The sequence below is a fragment of the Chiloscyllium punctatum genome, chromosome 6 (genome assembly GCF_047496795.1).
Source record: "Chiloscyllium punctatum isolate Juve2018m chromosome 6, sChiPun1.3, whole genome shotgun sequence".
Classification (NCBI taxonomy): Eukaryota; Metazoa; Chordata; class Chondrichthyes; order Orectolobiformes; family Hemiscylliidae; genus Chiloscyllium; species Chiloscyllium punctatum.
Window position 1 is genome coordinate 1,421,549 of NC_092744.1, and position 25,068 is coordinate 1,446,616.

The 25,068-nt window shown below is 46.3% G+C and overlaps 1 protein-coding gene and 1 long non-coding RNA gene across 9 annotated transcripts in view; one reads left to right on the forward strand and one right to left on the reverse strand.

The window, feature by feature from the left end:
• Positions 1-7,352, reverse strand: part of mecom (MDS1 and EVI1 complex locus) — a 1,146,298-nt gene extending 1,138,946 nt beyond the window's left edge. For all 8 annotated transcript variants that reach the window (XM_072571879.1, XM_072571878.1, XM_072571874.1 and 5 more), the window contains exon 1: positions 7,187-7,352. In XM_072571879.1, the coding sequence (XP_072427980.1) occupies positions 7,187-7,223 (37 nt within the window). In that variant the 5' untranslated portion in view covers positions 7,224-7,352. The remainder of the gene's footprint in view (positions 1-7,186) is intronic.
• On the forward strand, positions 6,594-24,043 carry LOC140478656 (uncharacterized). Its single transcript, XR_011960834.1, has 3 exons — positions 6,594-6,900; positions 19,139-19,421; positions 22,014-24,043. It is a non-coding gene; the product is annotated as an uncharacterized lncRNA (long non-coding RNA).
• Positions 24,044-25,068: the final 1,025 nt, after the last annotated feature.

Consider the following 25,068-nt stretch of genomic DNA (forward strand, 5'->3'; position numbering starts at 1 on the left):
TTGAAGAGTGAAAAGCTTCAGAAGTTAGATAAAACTGATGCCCAACAGTGTAGCGCTAACAGTCCTTAGGGCAGACTCTGTGCCTTGTATCTCAAGTCTTGCTCCCAAACTGTTGAATGCAAGTCATGCTAGTAATGAGAGCGCTGAGTCGTTGGAGCCTGGTCTTGAACGCCACATACTGTAATTGTTTCTAGTGCATATACAAAAAAAATGTTTATTTTCGGACACACTTACAGTTCATTTTGGTCAGCTGAGTGTATGTGTAACGATCTGTGTAAAAGTTTCCTAGCTGTAGTTCTGAGGAATTTAGCAGTTTGCCCATTGCAGATTGTGGACTTTATTTCCACAGATATACACTCCATGCATTAAACATTACAGCTTTGGCCCAAGTTGGCAGATCCTAAGATTTGAAATTCCAAACCATGTGCAGGGGTTGCTGGTGGAATTAACCTGACAATGTTACACAATTAGAGTGGCGCTGGGAAAGCACAGCAGGTCAGGCAGCATCTGAGGAGCAGGAAAAATAGACCGGAAGGTCTTGCTGCTCCTCGGATGCAGCCTGACCTGCTGTGCTTTTCCAGCACCACTCTGAACTTGACTCTAATCTCCAGCATCTACAGTACCCACTTTCGCCTGAAGTTAGACAGTACAGAGAAATAAGAAATTTCCCATTGTCTGTCCAGCCAGGAATAAGTCCCCGAGGACATTTGGTTGTGTGTGATCATACAGAGCTGTTGGAAAACTCTCCTGACAAAACTATCTTCCGGTTCACAATATTCCCATTTTGTCCATCCAACTAATGGAACCTGCAGTGTAGAATTGGCAACATGGAAACAGATTATTTCCACTAGATTCCCTTTGATCATACCATGTATAAGGGAGCCGTCCTGGGATCATTGTCCCCCTTTTTGCTTGAAGTTTTGGACCACTGTGATTTTCTATTTAGGATTAATTTAGTTCCAAGATTTCATGCTCAACTTGTTTTAAATCACTTTGGTCTCAGAGAGACCCCACTTTCCTTCTCAAACATATTGGCTGTGTGTAGAATAACGATGGCTGTCCCAGTTCGGGCAATCTGACCGCTGACCGTGCTCACGGAGACAGGAATCGCAGCCACTCTCCGCAAACTAATCCCTGCGAAGCGGCAGGGGCTCTCTGGAAGGGGGAACGTACTCACAGCCCGTCGGCCTGTCCGATGTTTCCAACGCACATTTTAAAAGCCGACAATTTAATTGTTTCTGGTTCTTATCTTGCAAAACATTTTATTTTTGGTGAAATTCGCGATGGGCCGGGAGCGAGATAGAGTGTCTGGCCAGAGAATGTGATTGTTCGATTGACTACATTGTACATCATCCCTGCTCCTCAACAAACTTTCTCCTGGTGTTTGGTCCCTGGGACATGCCGCTACAAATTAATCCTACACCTTTGATGTAGAAAAATACAAAACACTGCTCTCAGCTCAAAAAGAAACTCCAGAGAAAGGTCCCAATGTTGACCCAGGAATATGAAAGTCGCCAGCGAAGGGAAACTTTTCACAATCCCTGTGATGTTTTCGCTCGGTCCCTTATAATCGCAAGGAGTTTCTTACAAGAAAAACAAATTACTACGAAATTGCATTAATCGCTGCCTTGTCGAGCTGGAACATTTCGATTAGAAATAGGTGAATAATTTATCAGCAATAATTGCAGTAATATTTGAGGTCCCGGACTCCCCCCTGGATCAGAGTGAGAGAAAGGGGCACATTATAGTGGGGAAACAGCACCCGGCCCCATTACCCGGCCCAGTCCCATTACCCGGCCCTGCCCCATTCACCGGTCCAGTCCCATGACCCGGCCCGGGCACACAGCATGTACCCGCTAGCTCACTGTTTTTCGGTTTGCCCTCAGTGGAAGCTCTCTGTTGGTTCCTGCTCTCCCCGGGTTCCCGGTGAGGCAGACAGACTGAAGACCACCTGGGGGTCGGGGTAATGGCAGCAAGTGGGTCCCCACAGCCATGTGGAGCACAGACTGCGGGGTGGGGGGAATGAGACAGTAGGGATCGGGGCTGCTCTCATTAAACTCCGCATTGTGTTGGGAAGCGTTCCCCCTTCCCCCCTCCCTCTCTCCCCCGCCCCCTCCCTCCTCCTTCTCTCCCCCTCTCCCTCCCTCTCTCCCCCTCTCTCTTTCCCCCTCCCCCTCTCTCCCCTCCCTCTCTCTCCCCCTCTATCCCCCTCTCTCCCCTCACTCTCTCCCCCCTCCCCTCCCTCTTTCCCCCTCCCCCTCTCTCTTTCCCCCTCCCCCTCTCTCCCCCTCTCCCTCTCTCCCCCTCTCTCTCCTCCTCTATCCCCCTCTCTCCCCCTCTCCCCTCACTCTCTCCCCCTCTCCCCTCCCTCTCTCCCCTCCCCCCCCCACCCCCCACTGCCCCTGGCCGGGAGTGGGGTTGACAGTGAGACAGTCCCGTGGTGTATCTGAGCCAGGACCCTGCCTCCTGCCTTTGAGATCGCCATAATGAGATGCTGAAGCTTATAAAAGAGGTAAAATAATTTTAAACACAGACACACAATGAGTTTATTTATTTAGAAAGTAGTTAAAAGTAGTCTGGGGATTGGAATATTCCGTGTTGACATTGCACAGGGCTGGCTTCTCGCCAGGCACCATCCCAAGGGAAAAGCCAATGGACAGGGAACCAACCCCTCTCTCATTGCCCGGGACTTGATGGAAATCGGTATCTGCCCCCGCCGATGGCTAGTGGGGAGGGGGAGGTGGGGTTTATAGCTGGACAGCCCAGACCCTTCCTGCTCCCTCACACTGAGAGTTCGAGGCCTGGAGCGGTCAGTCTGTGCTGCAGCTGCCGCTGTGTGCTCTCCCGCATTTCCCGGGACACAGATTCAGCCCCCGCACCCCTTCCCGGCTGAGTCACAGTGATCTACTTTGGGAGGACACATCACAACCCGGACAGAATTAACACACCGGGAGATGTTTTAAAATCACCGCTCACAGAGTATTTTGCAAATTACAAGATTAAATTATTTTTAAAAAACATCAGTCGCAGTTTCGCTTGTGGATTGTTTTATCAGTTTTCCTTCATCTCCATCCCTCCTTAATTCTTGAACATGAAGCAAAATAACGAAAGGTTTTATTTTAAATTTATTGTAGGCCAAAGATTTCAGCAATGTCATATGTTTTATTTTAAAGAGATTGGGAATGATGTGTGTGTGTGGGGGGGGAGGTTAATGTTGATAACTGCAAACCCGCCAGCATCCTCCACTCACCCCTTCCCCACCCCCCCATTCCTCCTCTCCCCCCCCCCCCCCACACGCCCACACACACACACACGCCCCCCCCCCCCCCCATCCCCCTCCTTGGACACTGTAAGATATGATTCCAGTTTCGGGGACACATTTCCGGCCCGCGCTCTGTGCGGGGAAATAAGGTGCAGTGTAGAATTTGGACTCAGCTCTTGGCCTGCAGCAGAGTGACCTTACACTCTAAAACCAGACGGGGGGGGAGGGGGGTGGATAGGGACAAACATTGGGAAACTGCTCCCCGGGTCTGACCAATATAAATCAAACCGTCCTCATTCAGAGAGAACCCACTCCATATGATGCAAGAAATTGCAAACGTCTTGAGAATAATTGTAGCTGTTTATAAATTTAAAAAAACTAAACCTCTCCCTTCACCTTGAACTGAAGGGAAAACATTGGCCTGTATAAGGTACTGAGTTGTAACTTGTGCGGAATCAGAGATGGGACCAAGCGGATGTTCACTCCCAACCGGGGTAAAGGCATGTGGCTGAAGTATCTCAGCTTCAAATCAAAATTACAGGCACATGCCCGTTTACCAGATTGTAAACCGAGAGCGGAAAGGTTCAGATATTTTAATTCGAAAGTTTTGTCTTGAATGTTTTATCGTGAATTTAGAAAATACACCGATTACTCACAAGTCCGATGCGCCAAATATTGTTTAGCTTTTATGTAATCGATTCAGTTTGAATTAATGCCCGTTTTAAAAAAAAATGCACAGTTCCAAAAGACATTTCAGTGAAAGGCTTTCAGCAGCGAGCAGTCAGTCACAGTTCGCTCCAACTGCCAGGCAGCAAAACCCAAAAGCAGTTGGAGTTCAATAAGATGGGCTCTCTCAGAGCCCAGGGTCGGAACTAGCTGCAGTCTGCTGTGGTTCAGGAGATTGGGGTGTTGTGTGTCTGTGTGTGTGAGGAGGGAGTGGGAGGCAGGGGGAACCCCGGAATAATAGGAGACTGAATTGGTGCTGAATTCAAAATAGCCGCAGAACGACGGTGTGTGGGAAAGCCGAGCACAGAGTGAACTTCAAATACATCGCCAGGTACTGGAGAGGAACAATCTCCCACAACATCCAACTCATCGCCACATCAAATACATCCTCACTCTGTTTTCATTTCACCCAAAAACCAGGACAGCAGCCCTGCATCACAATCCCCTGCCAATACCCCCACAGAGGGCAATTAAAATATAACAAAACATTCTGATTTGGAGCGCTGCGGCTTTCTGATGTCCTATCTTACATTTACATTGGTGTACTGTCCATTTTTATATGAGAATATGGTTAACGCTAAACCGTATGTTAGCTTCGGAACACAGCGAAAAAAATGATTTAAGACAGATGATACCGTTGGGAAGTTTTTGTAAAAATCGCGATGAAGTGAAAGCCTTCCCACAAACTCCACGCTGCAGTCTGACTCAAACAGAAAAACCAAACTCAGAGAAAACAAATCATTAATAATTACAAAACCTAAATAGTGGTGCGGTTTTCGGAAGTTGGAGGTTACGTTGTATTTTTGCATTCACAATTTAGACTCTGTATATTACATAATTTTGCTGTTACCAGCTGCTGAAAAAACCAGTGCGTTGTTTTCGAAATCCTATATACACCGAGGTGAAATTACTACACAATTACTCAGCGACTCCGACTGGTTTAAGATGGTCATTTCCTAATCAGAATTATCTTCAGAAAAGTGACAAGTTTGTCGACACAGTGGGGGACCCTAAACAACCCGTCAATTCACCGGTCATGTTCAAGGCGCATTATTAGACACATTTAGAAAAGATATGTCTGCAGTTATCAGTTCCAGAGAAGATTAATCCTCCCTAAGTTTGCTAAAAGGATAGTGAGCACGTGAAAGATTAGCTGTGACTTAAATTTGAGGCCATGTTTAGGAGCCGGTGTTGGACCCGGGTGGACAAGGTCAGAAGTCAGGTTGTAGTCCAAAGGGTTTCTTTGAAATCACAAGCTTTCTGAGCACCGCTCTCAAACAAACCTGTTGGACTAAAATCTGGGGTCGTGTGACTTCTGACTTAAATTTAAGGAAGAGAGAATTTGGCCAGAGGGTCGAGTCTTCAGTGAAGCGTCGGTTTGAAGAGGATTTGTAGGAATCTATTTGTCAAGAACAAACGGTGGTGACAGAAAGGCCGTGAAGGAGAATACTGTGGAAATTTGCAACCCAATTCTTTCCTCAATTATCCTAAATAAAACGTCTTTGTGTAATCACTTGCCGCGTGTAAGTGCTTTTTGTGACACGAGCGGATGTACAGCTCCTGCAGACTTCCCGCGCGGCGCTTTCGCCTTTTATTTTCCCGCGAAGTTAAATCGCTGCCTTTCAGAAAGTGCAAAACACAAACTTGTTGTGGATTTGGGAAATCGTACGCCGTCTAACTCGGTAATCAATAGACCAGAGCTAAGTGTCAGAAAGCCTTCCGGGCGGGCTCTGAAACACACTCTGGAAACGGGCAGCTGTTGTAGCTCTCTCTCGGCATGTTTACCTATTTGCTGTTAGTCCTGGGCAGATAGTAACTCACCTGCCTCCCTAGTGCGGGCAAGACAGTAACTCCACTAACTCTGTGCCCCAAACTAGCCGCTTTCATTGCAGACTCAACATGAAGCTGTTGGGAAATTGTTTAATTACATTGCAGGTACAGCGGCTCAAACATGTCGCTTTTCTTAAACAAATCCCCTTTTAACCAGCTTTCAGTTCTATATCATACGCTTGATTCGCTTTACAAAAGAAACCAGTTTTAAAAGGAACTGGCCACATGCTCACTAGTGGGAATGTCATACCAACAATTACTTGGAAGCACGTTTTCAATGTAAGGGCTGTCTAAGATGTTAACCGGAGGAGCTCGGATTTTTTCCCAGTCAATCGTTACCGAATATCAACGCGACAGTAGCACGGTCAATCTGTTTATCGCGACTTGGTGCTGGGAGAAAGCTACTGCAAACCTGAGGCACACACAGACACAGATCCACCCCATTCCCACCGCCCCCCCCCCCCCCCCCACAGCACCCCTCCCCCCCCCCCACACAAACACACAGAGTCTCTGACACACACAGACCCCCCAACACACACACTCACACACAGTGTCTGACACACAGACATCCCCCCCACACACACACACACACAGACACTCAGGCCCACACAGACACACAGACAGACAGACAGACACACATACCCCCTCCCCCCCACACACACACAGATCCTGGGGGGAGGTGGCCCGCTATCCCGGCCGGTGTCTGGCAGCGTTGCTCGGACACATTCACCTGTTTCCCCCTCTGTAACCCCTAGTCCTGCTGCTGCACTCGGTCTGAAGTTTGAGAGAAGCGCTCTGGCAGTTGGGCAACAGCGCCCACTGTTTGTAAAGAGAGTACACAGTCCGCTCACCAACCAAGAGCCAAAACTGCTTCACAAAGTTCCCATCTCCTCTCTCTCTCTCCCTCTCCCTCTCTCTGTCTCTCTACCTGCGTCGCGTTTAACTTTCCAACAAAAACAAACTTCAGTAGCAGAATACGACCAGGACTCAAACCTGCCCCCGACTCACCCCCGCTCTTAACCCCTCTGGCTTGCCCTCGGACAGAAACAGCCTTCGGATGCGGGAGGTGCAGCCAGAAGGGGGTAAGAGTGTGTGTATGTGTGTGTGTGGGGTGGGTGGGGGGGGGGGGGGGGGGGGGAGGGTGGCGGAGGGAGGAAGGGGACTTGGCAGCACCATTCTAGAGCTGCCTGGGAATGAGCTTCCACAGGCTCCGGACGGCAGATCCCTGCAGCTCGTCTGGATGGGACCCCCACACCGACTCTGTCTGTCTCTCTCTCTCTCACACACACACACAGACACACACAGAGACACAGAGTAAGACAAGATGGCAGAGGGGAAAGGCACCGAGGAATGGGCTGAGACACCTACTTGAGGCCAGTTTGCGAGCCCTGCCTTTGGATCTCATGGTGCTGTATCCGGCGCTGCTGGGGATTCTCGATCTCTCTCTCTCTCTCTCTCTCTCTGTCTGTCTCTCTCTGTCTCCCTCTCTCTTTCTCTCTCTCTCTTTCTCAATCCGGACTCGCTATCTCTCCCGCATTGTCAGTTTAGACACCTTCGCACATGCGCACTGCCTTGCTGCCGCGCCGCCAAAAAGTTTGCCGGATGGATCATTGGAAGCGAGATGGTGTCAGAATGTGTCCAAAAACAAAGCTCACCCACACCCTCTCCCCTCCCCGCCCAAACCCTGCTTAACCCCCGGATTGGGGGGTGGGGGAGGGGGGGGGGTGCTCTTCACCCCGGGCTGGTGGGGGTGCGCTCTGTCCGCCTCTCACACTCCCCCACCCCAGGGATTAGTGACTCCGGGCAGGACATCCCCCTCAGCCCTGCCCTTCCCCCGCTGCTTTTAGCCCAGCCACCGTGGGCAGAGTGGTCGCACCGAGCCCCGCACTCAGGACCCCTGCCCAGAGACATCACCGCATTGGAAGCATTGGGCGCCTACCCCATTCCTGTGATATCTGTGTGTCTGAATCTGTTTTTATTTGTGTGCATCTGTCTGTCTGTCTGTCACTGTCTGTGTATCTGGGTATGCGTCTTTCTGCCTGTGTAAGTCTCTCTGTGTGTGTATCTGTCTCTGTCTGTCTCTCTGTGTGTCTGTGTATGTGTGTGTGTATCTGTGTGTCTGTGTATCTGTCTCTGTCTGTCTCTCTGTGTGTCTGTGTATCTGTGTGTGTCAGTCTGTGTGTATCTGTGTGCCTGTGCGTGTGTGTGTGTGTATCTGTGTGTCTGTGTATCTGTGTGCCTGTGTGTCTCTGTGTGTGTGTGTATCTGTATGTCTGAGTATCTGTGTGCCTCTGTGTCTCTGTATGTGTGTGTGTGTGTCTGTATGTGTGTTCAGGACCTTTGATATTTTGAAATCAATGGGCGATTCGGCCGTTCACACGCCACGTTCCTGCACACAGCTCCAGGTTAGACTCCCTGAACCATCGTCATTTACTTTTTAAAAACATCCTCAATGTATCCAGCATGATGCTACAATATGCGCATATTCATCGATTTTCCGAAAGGGACAATGTTCGTCAAAATCTTCGCATTGTGTAGATTTTGAATCGATTGTAAATGTATAACTGTTTTAATGTCTCATTGTGCTCGCTCTTACCCCCACCCCCACCGTCCAATAACCCTGATTTATTAGGGAGAAGCACTTATTGCTGGTAATAACCGAGGGATGTGCACCACACTGCCAATGGTCAGTCTAAACATATACACACCCAGACTGACACACACACACAAAAACTGCCATACACAGACTGACACACACACACGCGCACACACAGAAGCTGATACGCACACATAAACTGACATACTCATACTGACAAAAGCAGACTGACACACAGTGACACTCAGAGTGACACACACACAGACTGACACTCACACAGTGTCACATAGACTGACACACAGACTCCCATACACATACAAGCAGACTGACAGACACACAGAGATTGACACACACAGACACCCATCCAGACACAGACACACACACAGACACACACACACACACACAGATTGACACACACAGACACCCATCCAGACACAGACACACACAGATTGGCACACACACACACACACAATCACACACAGATTGACACACACACAGACACACACACACAGAGATACGCCGTCCACTCCCCTGGAAAGTTTAGTTTTTTACAAAAGTGACAGTTTCCCGGGTCTGAGCTCACGGTGTAGCTGCCAGTGGAGCTTTCGCTGAGTCTTTTAACCGTGAGCTCTGCCCGTTGGCCGCCAGCTGAGATGCGGAATATCGCCAATATTTATATGATAAATATTTTGAAAGAAAGAAATCGAAACTTTCAATTAGTTTGAAACGGCCAGGTTCCCAGCACATTAATCTTTCCGCCCTACAGCGAATCACGCTGGGAACGTGGAATTTCGCTGATTTCGTTAGTGGTTAATTTCAGCCCATCTTCGCTCGGTTTGTTTTACAGAGGCCGCGCACAGTTTGTTATAATATCCTTGCGCCCCCTCTACCAATCCCCTCCCCAAAACACGGCCCTTACAAAGGGAGCGGCAGCAGATAGCCACCCGAGGGGGATAAAAGGCGAACACGGCGAGCGGCTGAGTTTTGGCAGAGTGCGGATTTTTCCGGGCACTTGCCAGGGCCAGGTAACTGTCTGACTCAAACTCCTGTGAAAATACCTTCGAATTTCACCACCCCATCGTGAAGGGAGGGTCACTGGAGATGGATTTGTAATAGATTCACGGCACTTACATTCTTAGACCCAGAGGCACAAACACACAGCAACAGACCCGTGGCCTCAAAAGAAAAATCATGTTTTCTTTTCATCTTTAACATTTAAACTATCGCTAATCGTAAAGAAATGGTCTGGCAGTCTCTATATCCGGAGAATCTGAAACAGTTTCACTTGTTACTTCGCTGTAAAATTCAATCACTTGTATCTTTTTTAACAATTCCCTGAGAAAAGAACCCCCCGAGTGCAGGACCCTCTTTAGCGGGAGCGCCGAGATTAAAGCGGGACTGACCGAGACATTTAGTTCGAGGTCTGGCCCTCCAACCTGCCGAGGGTTGGACGGAGCACATTTTTTAACAGCTTTACACGGTTTGATCTTGTGCTGGATTCGATCCAGGTAGTTTGAAATGAAACAACAAAAAAGGATTTTTTGAAAGATGTAATTAGAAGAAAATTAGACTTTTTTTGTTAATTTTAAAACAAAATTAGTCTCGTCTGGAAGTAGACTGAAGCAACAGAATTTGTTCGAGGTGGTGAAGTGTGAGACAGGGAGGGCTGGGAGAACCATCTGAAATATCTCATAGATCGAATTATTAAAGTAATCGATGATCAATAATATGAGTCTCCAGCCAGGGTGTTTATTGGTGATCAATCGCCCAGCACAAAGCCATCTCATTGTATTTTGTAATTACATTTAGCATCGACTGAGTTGCAATGGAAGTCCGGCCTTTTCAAATACATGGTAAACGATTAATTTTTCTAAAGGTGAATCGCGCGCTGAGATCGCAAAATTAATGACATCTATACTTATTTTCTTTTAAAACAGGATTATCCTGATAAGCTTTGACCAAGTTTGGGGAGCGGGATTGAAGACGCACCCGCCGCGCTCCCCCCCCCATCTCCTGTTCTGTTTCATATATATATATATATCCGAGTTTGCTGTCAGCTCAGACCCGAGTGAAATTCCTACAAACATGGAATGGGCTTTTTCAATCGGTAACTGATCCCCAAACTAACTCCACCAGCAGCGAAAAGGCCAGAGAAAGTTTTTCCCCCGATTTTTAAAAGAAAGCCTACTATTCCGTTGTAAACACTTTCTCTCCTTTGCTTCCACGTATTGTCAAATAATTACGTGTTTGTTGGACAAGTTACTCTCTACCATTGTCCCTGTTCAATGAACTTTACCTCGTTACTGAACTCCAGGAGAACGGGCACAATAGAAAAATCTAGATTCTGTTAACTACCAGCAGATTAATTTAATCACTGTAATGCAATTATATGCTGTTTATTCAAGGACTGATTTAAAGCCAGCTGGTTTAAAAATTAAACCTGTGTCTGACCAAAGCCAGCGAATGCAGATTAACCCACTCCCCTCATGTGGACGCCGGATTACAGCTCAATTTGTGGAAATGTAACCAGTCCCCCTCCCCATGCCATAACTCACTGTTCTTAATAACAATTAAAAAAATACACCTTTTATACGCCGACCTCGGTGACAGAAATGGAAAGGACCAGAGAGATATGAATAGCCCCTTGGGCTGCAATCATTAGAAATTAATTGGGTTCAGGGCCCTGGGTACTCGGGCTAAATTAATAGCTTGTCCAGCGGTTCAAATCCAAATCCTGTCCAAGGGGGAACAAGCGGTTTGAGAGAGACCCTGGAGACGCCGAGAGGCGGCTGCTCCTGACTGTACCTTTTCACAACAGCGAGTCTATAACAGGCTTTTGCAGCAAACCACCCGAACAAATTCAGCCTCTGCTTCCAAAACATAGAAAAAATGCTTGTTTTTTAAATTATTTATTTGTAGGTTGCAGAATAAAGGGAGGAGGCGAAGGGGAGGAGGGGAGGGGGTGCTGAGGGGTTGGGGGTCTTGAACGCGTCGAGCTGTCGTGGATGAAGTAAAAGTGAAAAGGAAGCCTCGGGCGAAAGGAAATTACTGCAAGCCCGCGTGACCTTTCAGAGAGGTAATCAATCAAGTGATCAAGAGGGATATTTATCATTGTTCTATAGAGTGAGCGAGCGAAGGCACGCAGGCTAACTCCGCCAAAAAAAACCACACAACTTCAGACAAACACAGGAGCAGATCCCCGCAAAAAGCAACCCTTCCTTCACATCATCCAGTCACCGCAGGGCTCTGGGATCTCAGCGGGGACGGGCAATAAAGGGAAACGCAGAGGCAGCATGACAGAGAAAGACAAGACGGAGGGAGGGAAAGCTGATGGACTGGGTGGAAGATGTGGGTGGGGGGGGGGGGTACTGGGAGGGAGAAAAGAGGCTGATGGTGCTATGATATGAGCACTCTATCCTTTCTTCATTGGGGTGTGTGTGTGGGGGGGGGGGTGTTGGGGGGATGGGGAGGGGGGGAGTTGTGGCGGTGGGGGACCGTTCTGAAATATTTTACGGCCAGTGTTTGGAGAACTGTCACTCACTTCATACAAAAGCAGAGCCTGAACAGTAATCACCTGACTCTGTCCACAGACACTGACCTGCACTGAGTTTTTCCAACATTGTTTCTGTTATTCCACTGACTTTCATTGATGGACGGCCCCTTGCCCCCTTGAACAGAACAATCTATAGTATGATGTAACTTGGCATCGTCAGTCAGAGATGGCTAAGGTGGAAAGTGAAAACGTGATTGTAACAACTAGCAAAGGTCAGAGGTTATGGTAAAGATTTGCTGCAGAATGCAGGTCATTCCAGATTGGCCCAGTTGATGCTGGAGTCTGACACAAACACAAGTGAGATACAAAGCCATTGACCCCACAAATCCTAAATATAGGAACTTTTAGTGAAATGATTGTAGAAATGTGGTAAATGTCTACCACAGGAAAAAACAACTGAGCACAAAAAGGATATTTTCTTTTCTCTCTCCTTCTCTTCTCATCTCCTGCATTTTCTCTTCCAACAGACCTAATGAGTACAGGTATTACCCAGCCTTCCACAAATGGAGAGTGAAGAGAAACAAGTGAGCAATGGATCCAGAGAGACAGACTCAGTCAGCCATCGAAACAGTGATGAAAGCTCTTGATACATGAGAGCAAAACAAATAGCATGGTATACTGGCACTCCCATACAAACAGGAGACCTCAATCCACAGGCAGGCCAGTGGAGATTGTGATCTATTCTGTGAGGCTCCTAAATAAGGATGAGGAAGAATGCTTGCCTTCAATACTGTTTGCCAACCTCCCCTTTTAAAAGAGTATTTATCAGCAAACTTGGCAAAAGTTTGTCGTCCAGAATACCAGCACATTGAAAAGATCAGAGGAGAAGATGTTGTAAATCAGGATGTGTTAAACAAGTGATGTCAAGCTTTACTTTTAAAAGGTTGGATATGAAAACCTGGAGGACTGAAAGAGATCAGGAGTTCTAACATTTTGCCCTTCGTGTAAAATAGAGTAGTACTATACTGAGAAAGGTAGAATGAGAGACAAGAGGAAGAAATAATGGAGAAGTCACAGAGAGAGAGAATATTCTTTGTGTCAATGGGAGGAGGATAATAGGAGAAAGTCGAAGATATAGACTGCTAGGTTTGCAGCTTGGGAGGGTTAAATGTAAAATTTGGATCAAAATTGACCACAATTGTACCAATAGAACAGAACCAAGCAACAACATTTGAAATAGAAGTTTGATAGGTTATCAGCTAGCCACAGGAGATTTTGTTGATCAGACATTGACCTACCAGAGATTTAGGAAGCCTTTTGGAGGAGCAGTATTAGAAGCTTTGAGTGAATTTGGATTTATAGATTATTAACGGTTGAGGGGAAAACAAGTGTTGGCACAAAAAAGGGGGAAAGAATGGTTCAAAGAAGTAATTCTTGCAATGGTCAAGTGGGAGTGCCACTTGAAACTGGAGGAGACAAGAAAATCAATAGAGGAAGGTAGAGTGGAGCCAAAAGATAAGAGCACATAAAGAAACTGCCTTTGATGATTTGAAAGAAACATGATTTTCATCTTCCAGGAACTGAAGAGAATAAATATCAGGATATAAAGAACTTGCATTTGTACAGGCCATTCCATACCTTAAGAAGTTCCAAATGGCTTAATAGCCAGTGAACTATGTCTGGTATGTATTGTCTGTTGTAAAGGCAGTGGAACCAAATGAAATGATTGTACATTGGAAAACAACAGAGATTGCATGTAGGGGAAAGAAAATCTTAAATAAATTGATGAATCATCAGAACAGGAGTGAAAAAGTCAAAAATGATTAGGACAGTTTTCGTATGAAGGAAGGAACCAAAGAGTAAAGTTATAGGGGATGATGGAGAGAGGTTGTGTGGGAACTAACCAACAACTAAAACACCCAGTGAGAGGCCAGTTAAAGAGGAAATGGAACAGTCATCAACATGGTTTTGGTGAAAGACTGTAATGGTTCGGTCATGTTTAGTAAAGTGTTAAACTGTAAGAAGTTGACTTGTCAATACGTCATCCGTGTATAAAAAGTATGGCGATGTGAACATGACTGAGTTCAACAGTAGGGAACTGTATAGGGTAAACTGACTCAGCAGTGCAGAATTGTATACGGTAAACTCACTCAGCAGTGGGGAACTATATAGGGTAAACTGACTCAGCAGTGCGGAATTGTATGGGGTAACCTCACCCAGCAGTGGGGAATTGCATAGGGTAAACTCATTCAGCAGTGCAGAATTGTATACGGTAAACTCACTCAGCAGTGGGGAACTGTATAGGATAAACTCACTCAGCAGTGGGGAATCATATAGGGTAAACTCACTCAGCAGTGCGGAATTGTATAGGATAAACTCACTCATCAGTGTGGAATTGTATACGTTAAACTCACTCAGCAGTGGGGAACTATATAGGGTAAACTGACTCAGCAGTGCGGAATTGTATATGGCAAACTCACTCAGCAGTGGGGAACTGTATAGGGTAAACTGACTCAGCAGTGGGGAATTATATAGGGTAACCTCACCCAGCAGTGGGGAATTGCATAGGGTAAACTCATTCAGCAGTAATGGGGAATTGTATGCAGTAAACTTACTCAGCAATTGGGAATTGTAGATGGTAAACTCACTCAGCTGTGAGGAATTGTGTAGGGTAACCTCACTCAGCAGTGGGGAATTGTATATGGTTACCTCACCCAGCAGTGGGGAATTGCATAGGGTAAACTCATTCAGCAGTAATGGGGAACTGTATACAGTAAACTCACCCAGCAATGGGGAATTGTAGATGGTAAACTCACGCAGCAGTGAGGAATTGTATAGGGTAACCTCACTCAGCAGTGCGGAATTGTATAGGATAACCTCACCCAGCAGTGGGGAATTGTATATGGTAACCTCACACAGCAGTGGGGAATTGTATAGGATTAACTCAGCTGAAAAATGTGTTGCTGGAAAAGCGCAGTAGGTCAGGCAGCATCCAAGAAGTAGGAGAATCGACGTTTCGGGCATAAGCCCTTCTTTAGAATTAACTCACTCAACAATGGGGAATTGCATAGGGTTAACTCACTCAACAATGGGGAATTGCATAGGGTAAACTCATTCAGCAGTAATGGGGAATTGTATACAGTAAACTCACCCAGCAAGGGGAAATTGTAGATGGTAAACTCACTCAGCAGTGGGGAATTGTATAGGATAACCTCACCCAGTAGTGAGGAATTGTATATGGTAACTTCACACAGCAGTGGGGAATTGTATAGGATTAACTCAGCTGAAAAATGTGTTGCTGGAAAAGTGCAGTAGGTCAGGCAGCATCCAAGGAGTAGGAGAATCGACGTTTCGGGCATAAGCCCCTCTTTAGGATTAACTCACTCAACAATGGGGAATTGTATAGGGTAACCTCACACAGCAGTGGGGAATTGTATACAGTAAACTCACTCAGCAGTGGGAAATTGTATAGAGTAACCACACCCAGCAGTGGGGAATTGTAGAGAGTAAACTCACTCAGCAATGGGGAATTGTATAGGGTAACCACGCTCAGCAGTGGAGAATTATATAGGGTAACCTCATTCAGCAGTGGGGAATTGTATAGGGAAAACTCACCCAGCATTGGAGAATGGTACAGGGTAAACTTACTCAGTAGTGGGGAATTGTATAGGGTAACCTCACCCAGCTGTGGGGAATTGAATAGGGTAAACTCACGCAGCAGTGGGGAATTGTATAGGGTAACCACACTCAGCAGTGGAGAATTGTATAGGGTAACCTCACCCAGCCGTGGGGAATTGTATAGGGTTAACTCAGTCAGCAGTGGGGAATTGCATAGGGTAAATTCACTCAGCAGTGGGGAATTGGAGATGGTAAACTCACTCAGTAATGGGGAATTGTATAGGGCAACCTCACCCAGTAGTGGGGAATTGTATAGGGTAAACTCACTCAGCAGTGGGGAATTATATAGGGTAACCTCACTCATCAGTGGGGAATTGTATAGGGTAAATTCACTCAGCAGTGTGGAATTATATAGGGTAACCTCACTCAGCAGTGCGGAATTGTATAGGTAAACTCACTTGGCATTGGGGATTTGTATAGGGTAACCATACTCAGTAATGGGGAATTGTATAGGGCAACCTCACCCAGCAGTAGGGAATTGTATAGGGTAACCTCACTCAGCAGTGGGGAATTATATAGGGTAACTTCACTCAGCAGTATGGAATTGTATAGGTAAACTCACTCGGCATTGGGGATTTGTATAGGGTAACCATACTCAGCAGTGGGGAATTGTATAGGGTAACCATACTCAGCAGTGAGGAATTGTATAGGGTAAACTCACTCAGCAGTGGGGAATTGTATAGGGTAATTAGATTAGATTAGATTAGATTACTTACAGTGTGGAAACAGGCCCTTCGGCCCAACAAGTCCACACCGCCCCGCCGAAGCGTAACCCACCCATACCCCTACATCTACCCCTTACCTAACACCACGGGCAATTTAGCATGGCCAATTCACCTGACCTGCACATCTTTTGGACTGTGGGAGGAAACCGGAGCACCCGGAGGAAACCCACGCAGACACGGGGAGAATGTGCAAACTCCACACAGTCAGTCGCCTGAGGCGGGAATTGAACCCAGGTCTCCGGCGCTGTGAGGCAGCAGTGCTAACCACTGTGCCACCGTGCCGCCCACAGTGTCGCTCAGCAGTGCGGAATTGTATAGGGTAAACTCACTCAGCAGTGGGGAATTATATAGGGTAACCTCACTCAGCAGTGGGGAATTATATAGGGTAACCTCACTCATCAGTGGGGAATTGTATAGGGTAAACTCACTCGGCATTGGGGATTTGTATAGGGTAACCATACTTAGCAGTGCGGAATTGTATAGGGTAAACTCACTCAGCAGTGGGGAATTATATAGGGTAACCTCACTCAGCAGTGGGGAATTATATAGGGTAACCTCACTCATCAGTGGGGAATTGTATAGGGTAAACTCACTCGGCATTGGGGATTTGTATAGGGTAACCATACTTAGCAGTGGGGAATTGTATAGGGTAAACATGCCTAGGTTTGGGGAATTGTATAGGGTAACCTCACTCATCAGTGGGGAATTGTATAGGGTAAACTCACTCAGCATTGGGGATTTGTATAGGGTAACCATACTCAGCAGTGGGGAATTGTATAGGGTAAACACGCCTAGGTTTGGGGAATTGTATAGGGTAATGTCACTCAGCAGTGAGGAATTGTATAGGGTAATGTCACTCAGCAGTGCGGAATTGTATAGGGTAACCATACTCAGCAATGGGGAATTGTATAGGGTAAACTCACTCAGCAGTGGGGAATTGTATAGGGTAATGTCGCTCAGCAGTGCGGAATTGTATAGGTAAACTCACTCGGCATTGGGGATTTGTATAGGGTAGCCATACTCAACAGTGGGGAATTGTACAGGGTAAACTCACTCAGCAATGGGGAATTGTATAGGGTAATGTCACTCAGCAGTGCGGAATTGTATAGGGTAACCATACTCAGCAGTGGGGAATTGTATAGGGTAAACTCACTCAGCAGTGGGGAATTATATAGGGTAACCTCACTCAGCAGTGCGGAATTGTATAGGTAAACTCACTCGGCATTGGGGATTTGTATAGGGTAACCATAGTCAGCAGTGGGGAATTGTATAGGGTAAACTCACTCAGCAGTGCGGAATTGTATAGGGTAAACTCACTCAGCAGTGGGGAACTATATAGGGTAAACTCATTCAGCAGTGGGGAATTGTATAGGGTAAACTCACTCAGCAGTGGGGAACTATATAGGGTAAACTCATTCAGCAGTGGGGAATTGTATAGGGTAAACTCACTCAGCAGTGGGGAACTATATAGGGTAAACTCATTCAGCAGTGGGGAATTGTATAGGGTAAACTCACTCAGCAGTGCGGAATGGTATAGGGTAAACTCACTTGTGTCCACTATTTGAGTAACAATTGAACATTGTAATTTCCGCCTCCTATTTCAAAGCCTTCTTATTTGTTTCAGAACCAATTCTGTGGTGGGACCTGGGCAGTACCTCCGGCCAAGCCAATCTGGGGTCAATCGGGGCATTTGGGAGAGACTCCCAACTGGTCCAGGGGTCTGCTGGACTGAATTGGCCCAGTGGCAGACGAATTGACAGTCTCGAGCTGAGAGGAGTGGAACAGTTCCGCATCTTTCTCAATTCAGAACAGAAATTGCTGGAGAAACTCAGTAGATCTGGCAGCATCTACGGAGAGAAATCTGAGTTAGTGTTTTGGGTTCAGTGAGATCTCCATTCTGAGGAAGGGTCACTGGACCCGACACGTTAACTCTGATTTCTCTCCATGGATGCTGCCAGACCTGTTGAGCTTTTTCAACAATTCCCTTTTTTGTTTCTGAAAAGTTATTGGACCGGATGCTGTTGACAGGCTGGATAACCTGTTACACTCAGACACCGTGTTCCTGGTCAAATGATCGTTTTTCATTTTCTCTGCAACAATACAGCAGCAAAAGAATAACTTTCGGTCAAGTTCCTCCTTTTGGTGAATTCACGAAATTTGGGTTTCAAGGTGTTAATGTATTTAATTTCATAAAGTTGCTGATTTAAAGCGTTTTAAAACTAGTATCTCAAACAGCTACAACTTTCCCCTGTCCCTCAAACAGCCGCATCTTTCCCCTCAGCCCCCAGGGTCCAGTAAGACCATGGTGACACAACAACAACTTCACAAAGACAACACGGGACCCATCCGTTCATGTCAGCGTGCTAACCCAAGCCAAGAAAATTTACATGTCCCGAAATCCTAGTTTCAGCACCGCGACCACACTCTCACAGTGAGTGTGATTTTAATCTCGGGAGTTCCCTCCGAGAGTAACGCTGTATATTTGGTAACTTGAGGCCCTTCCCCAGTGTAGCGCCTGATCTGCTCTGTGAGGGACAAACCCACCTTTCATCACTAACACATTGGGAGAGATGAGGAGTGGGAGAAAGTGAGGACTGCAGATGCTGGAGATCAGAGTCGAGAGTGTGGTGCTGGAGAAGCTCAGCAGTTCAGGCAGCATCCAAGTAGCTTCGAAATTGACGTTTCGGGCAAAAGCCCTTCATCAGGAATCAGCAAACGCAGGAATGAAGACGAGGAATGGCCCGGTTACGAACAATAACCGGTGCTGTTTAAAAAAAGGAATTTATAATTAAGGGATTTTTTTTAACACAAGGGTTTTCTTTTTATAGGCACGTGTCAGCTTCCCTCGGCCGTCCCTAAACTCGGGAGAATTGGGAAAAGTGAAGTGGGAAAGACGACGTGGGATATGTCCTTAAGGAAGCTCTGAATATTTTCAGTCGAATCCTTCCACTGGCACTCCTCGGCGGTTCGCGCGGAGAGTTTTAAACCCCGAGCCAGGACAAAAACACGCAAACACATTGTCCAGCACTGAGTGAGAGCGGCGGGAGACAGGCAGATCTCTCCATCTGGAGCTGATTAATGCAGCGTGTGGGGAGCTCAGTCAGTCAGACAGTGAGTGTGCAGCGCCTCCCGCTGGTCAATCATTCCACCCTCACCCCCCCCCACCCCCCCACACACCCCCCGCCCCGTCCCTGCGCTGCAGACATTGTTCCCAATCTTCACAAAAACGGTCGCCAATGTTCATCACAAATCATAGCTTAAAATGATTAAAGAGAAGGCGTTCCAACCGAAGGGTTAAATTTTGTTGTTCACTGCAATATAAGATCATAGAAACAAAACAAAATAGGAGAAAAAAAGAGGCCACTCAGCCCTTCGAGCCTGCTCCCCCATTCAATAGTTGATGTGAAGGAACCGGTGTTGGACTGTGGTGGGCAAAGTCTGAAGTAACACACCAGGTTATAGTGCAACAGGTGTATTTGAAATCACAAGCTTTCATAGCGCTGCTCCTTCACCAGGTGAAGCTGCTGTGTATGACTTCTGACTACCCATTCAATAAGATCATGGCGGATCATCCAATTCAGTCTTTTGTTCCTACTTTCTCTCCATACCCTCTGGCCCCTTTAACCCTAAGAACCATACCTAACTCCTTCTTGAACAACATTCAATGTTTTGTCCTCAACCGCTTTCTGTGGCTGGGAATTCCCTGCTCCCCAGGTGAAGACATCTCTACTCAGCTCAGTTTTAAACGAGTAAAAACAAGGACGGCAGATGCTGGAAACCAGAGTTTAGATCAGAGTGGTGCTGGAAAACCACAGCAGTTCAGGCAGCACCGAGGAGCAGGAAAATCGACGTTTCAGGCAAAAGCCCTCAATCAGGAATAGAGGCAGGGAGCCTGCAGAACATAGAACATTACAGCGCAGTACAGGCCCTTCGGCCCTCGATGTTGCGCCGCCCTGTCATACTAATCTGAAGCCCATCTAACTTACACTATTCCATGTATGTCCATTTGCCTGTCCAATGACGACTTAAATGTACTTAAATTTGGCGAATCTACTACCGTTGCAGGCAAAGCATTCCATACCCTTACTACTCTCTGAGTAAAGAAACTACCTCTGACATCTGTCCTATATCCATCATCCCTCAATTTAAAGCTATGCCCCCTTGTGCTTGCCGTCACCATACTTGGAAAAAGGCTCTCCCTGTCCACCCTATCTAACCCTCTGATTATCTTATATGTCACTATTAAGTCACCTCTCAACCTTCTTTGCTCCAACGAGAACAGCCTCAAGGCCCTCAGCCTTTCCTCGTAAGACATTCCTTCCATACCAGGCAACATCCTAGTAAATCTCCTCTGAACCCTTTTCAAAGCTTCCACATTCTTCTGATAATGCGGTGACCAGGACTATACACAATACTCCAAGTGTGGCCACACCAGAGTTTTGTACAGCTGTAGCATTACCTCATGGTTCAGGAACTTGATCCCTCTATTAATAAAAGCTAAAACACTGTATGCCTTCGTAACAACCCTATCAACCTGGGTGGCAACTTTCAAGGATCTGTGTACCTGGACACAGATCTCTCTGCTCATCTACACTACCAAGAATCTTACCATTAGCCCAGTACTTTGCATTCCGGTTACTCTGACCAAAGTGAATCACCTCACACTTGTCTGCATTAAACACCATTTGCCACCTCTCAGCCCAGCTCTGCAGCTTATCTATGTCTCTCTGTAACCTATGTCTCTCTGTCACTATCCGCTGACCTTAGTGTCGTAGAAGTTTAGATTCCCGACAGTGCCTACAATGAGAAACAGGCCCTTTGGCCCAGCAAGTCCACACTGACCCTTCGGAGTGTAACCCACCCAGTCCCATTTCCCTCTGACTAATGCACCTAACATTATGGGCAATTTAGCATGGCCAATTCACCTGACCTGCACAATGTTGGTCTGTGGGAGGAAACCAGAGCACCCAAAGGGGACCCACACAGACACGGGGAGATTGTGCAAACTCCACACAGTCACCCAAGGCTGGATTTGAACCTGGGACCGTGGTGCTGTGAGGCAGCAGTGTTAATCACTGAGCTACCTGCCGAGTGGAGAGATAAATGAGAGGAGGGTGGGTGTGGGGAGAAAGTAGTATAGAGGTAAAAACAATGACTGCAGATGCTGGAAACAAGAATCTGGTTTCCAGCATCTGCAGTCATTGTTTTTACCGAGTTGATTTTAACCCTACTGCGAATCCTCTTGCAAGGATACCTGCCTTGAAGAAGTTTTCCTCCTCTCTCTACAAGAATCTCAGGGAGTCCCTCTCCCACTGCAACTCCCAGGTCATTTCCTCTGCCCTGAAGCTCTTCAACCATGTCCTGAAACAAACTCGGTACCACAGCCACGTTTGCTTCCTCAGTGCCTGCCTCCGTAACCAACTCATCCCACACAGACTCTGGACCACCTTTAAACCAGCAGAGTTCGGATCAGAAAAAGAAAAAAAGCTGTATTCCTGATGAGGGGCTTTTGCCTGAAATGTCGATTTTCCTGCCCCTCGGATGCTGCCTGACCTGCTGTGCTTTTCCAGCACCACACTAATCTAAACTCCGTTCTAAATGACCGACCCTGTATCCTGAGACTGTGACCCCTGTTCTGGACTCCCCGTCATTGGGAACATCCTTCCCGTGTTTAACCTGTCTGGTTCTGTTTGAATTTTATAGGTTTCTATGAGATTCATCTCGTTCGACTAAACTCCAGTGAATATAGTCCTAACCAATACCGCAGACAATATTCCAGGTGTGAGTCACAGCAGAGCTCTGGATAATTGCAGGGAGGAGAAAGTGAGAACTGCAGATGCTGGAGATCAGAGTCGAGAATGTGGTGCTGGAAAAGCACAGCAGGTCAGGCAGCATCTGAGGAGCAGGAAAATCAACTTTTCGAACAAGAGTCCTTCATCAGAAATACGTTCGGGAGCAGGCGAATCGATTAGCACTGCTGCCTCACAGCAATAGGGTCCCTGGCTCGATTCCAGCCTCGGGTGACTGTCTGCGTGGAGCTGTCTCTTGCAATCCAAAGATGTTCAGGTCAGATGAATTGGCCATGCTAATTTGCCTATAGTGTTAGCGACATTAGCCAGAGGGAAATGTAGGGGATGGGTTACTCTTCGGAGGGTCCAATGTGGACTATCTGTACTGTAGGCAATGGAAACTCATTGTGCATTTACCCAACTCATCCATGATACGGACAAACTCTAGGAGGCCAATTAGCCCTTTCAGCCTGTTCCGCCCTTCAACAAGATCACGGCTGATCTAATTTCACTTCAATGCTGCCTTTCTGCATATCAGGGATATCTCTCCCACCCCACCCCCCATTCACCCACTCACCTTGGTAAGTGATCGAGCTCTACCTTGGAAATATCTGAAGATTCTGCATCCACTGCCTTCTGAGGAAATGAATTCCAAAAACTCACAGCTCTTCGAGAGAGAAAAGGGAGAGTTTGAAGTTATTTCTTAGAGAGTAAAGACCGAAACAGCAGATTCCGGTTTGTTTCCGCCTACTAGGGAAATTTAAATTCGTTTCACCGAGACCTGAAATTGACGAAATCCGTGCACGTTCGGCAAAAATGACTAAAACACAAGTTTTCATCAAGAATGGCATTTATTTTACTGAAGAATGTCTTGGATCGAAGAGTTTAGGGATTATTGTGAATAAATATTGAAGGTATAGAGTCAACGAGTTTTCCAAAATCTCCAGCTCTCCAAGTTACAATTTCCACAAGATTTTCGAGGTAACAAGCGGAAATCCTCAAACTCCCTCTTAAATAATTGAGATCAATTAGATTTTGTCATCCAGAAGGCCTCTAGGAATGTATTTAGTCGGAAAATTAAAATTACTGTTCATTGCTTTTCTGTTGAATATAAAGGTTAGTTTTATATAGAGCCTTGCCAGATCCATAAATATCTCAAAATATCGTCACGTGAAATGGATGAAAAAATATTGTTGTACAGGAAAAGCAGTAAAATTGCTAAAATATTTAATTGTAACGGGTTCACAGCTTGCAACACCTCAGTTAATGCTGACAATCTTATTGGAATTGGAATATATATTAAATATATCAATGTCTTATTTGTACATAGTTATGGTCTTTTAGGATTAATTTTATTTCTATTCATTGGTCATCATACAAGCTCCTCTGTAACAGTAAATAAGGTTGTCCTCTACCTTTGACCGAGTCCAGAGCAGGGAATATCAAATTTATTTCACTAATTCGACAAATGTGGCTGCAAGATGGTCCTCTAGCACCACCTCCTGGCCGCACCGATACTGACAGCTTCACTCGCCCTTTCCAGCAGGTCAGTGATCATCTCTCCCAGGGACCACAATAGACAAGTACAGCAGGTCAGGCAGCATCCGAGGAGCAGGAGAATCGACATTTCATTCGCTTTAAATCTTTCAAACTCAATATTAAATTTTACAAAATAATTCATCTTAATTTCCAGTGCACAGTCTGTATTGCTGCTGTCTTCTTTATATGGACATTTGTTTCTGCCCCTAACTTCCCAGACCTTATAATCCTTTTTTTCAGACTCCCTCTGTGCCTTTGCCCCTTTACTCTGTACAGGCCTATGCCAGTGTTAACAGCAGGATCAACCTTTTCTCCACCCATCCTCAAATCCAAACTTATCGCCAAAACATTCAGTACCTGCAGATTCAATTACGCTGCAAAAAATGGTTAATTTTATCTTGTAAGTGGCACACAATAAATGCTGCAAATGTTTAAAACATGCAACTGCTGCCATGATAATTCATTGCTTTCCTAGGTTTTGCTGCTTGTATTTCCCTGTTCTGTGTGTACATAGCTGTATTGCAATCACTCTGTATCCATGACACAACACAACAGGGTGGAGGTCTGTGTATGGACCAAGCTGTGTCAATTTGTATAGTATTGTTGATAAATGCATGATAAATATACCACATGATCAGAGTAACTTTTGTATTTATTCGTAGGATCTGGGTGTGGCTGGCTGGGCCAGTATCTATTGCCCATCCCTAGTTGCCCCTTGAGAAGGTGGGGGTGAGCTGCCTTCTTCAACAGCTACTGTCCATGTGCTGTTGTAGACGCACAATGCCCTTAGGGAGGGAATTCCAGGATTTTGATCCAGCGACACTGAGGGAATGGTGATGTATTTCTAAGAGCATTACTTGGAGGTGCCAACTTGGAAGTTGGACTGGGGTGGACAATGTTAAAAATCACACGACACCAGGTTATAGTCCAACATGTAGTTTGGGTTGAGGTTAGGAATAGGAGAGGTGAGTTCACCCTGTTAGGAGTCTTTTACAGGCCTCCTAATAGTCCTAGAATCGTTGAAGAAAGGATTGCGAAGATGATTCAGGAGAAGAGTGACAGTAATAGGGTGATTGTTATGGGAGACTTTAACTTTCCTGATATTGATTGGGAAAGCGATAGCTCAAGTTCATTAGATGGGTCAGTGTTTGTGCAATGTGTGCAGGAGAGTTTCCTGACACAATATGTAGATAAGCCAACAAGAGGTGAGGCCATACTGGATTTGGTTCTGGGTAACGAACCAGGCCAGGTATTAGAACTAGAGGTAGGTGAGCACTTTGGGGACAGTGACCACAATTCGGTGATTTTTACTCTAGTGATGGAGAGGGATAAGTGTGTACTACAGGGCAAGAGTTATAGCTGGGGGCAGGGAAATTATGATGCGTTGAGGCATGACTTAGGATGTGTGGATTGGAAAAGTAGATTCCAAG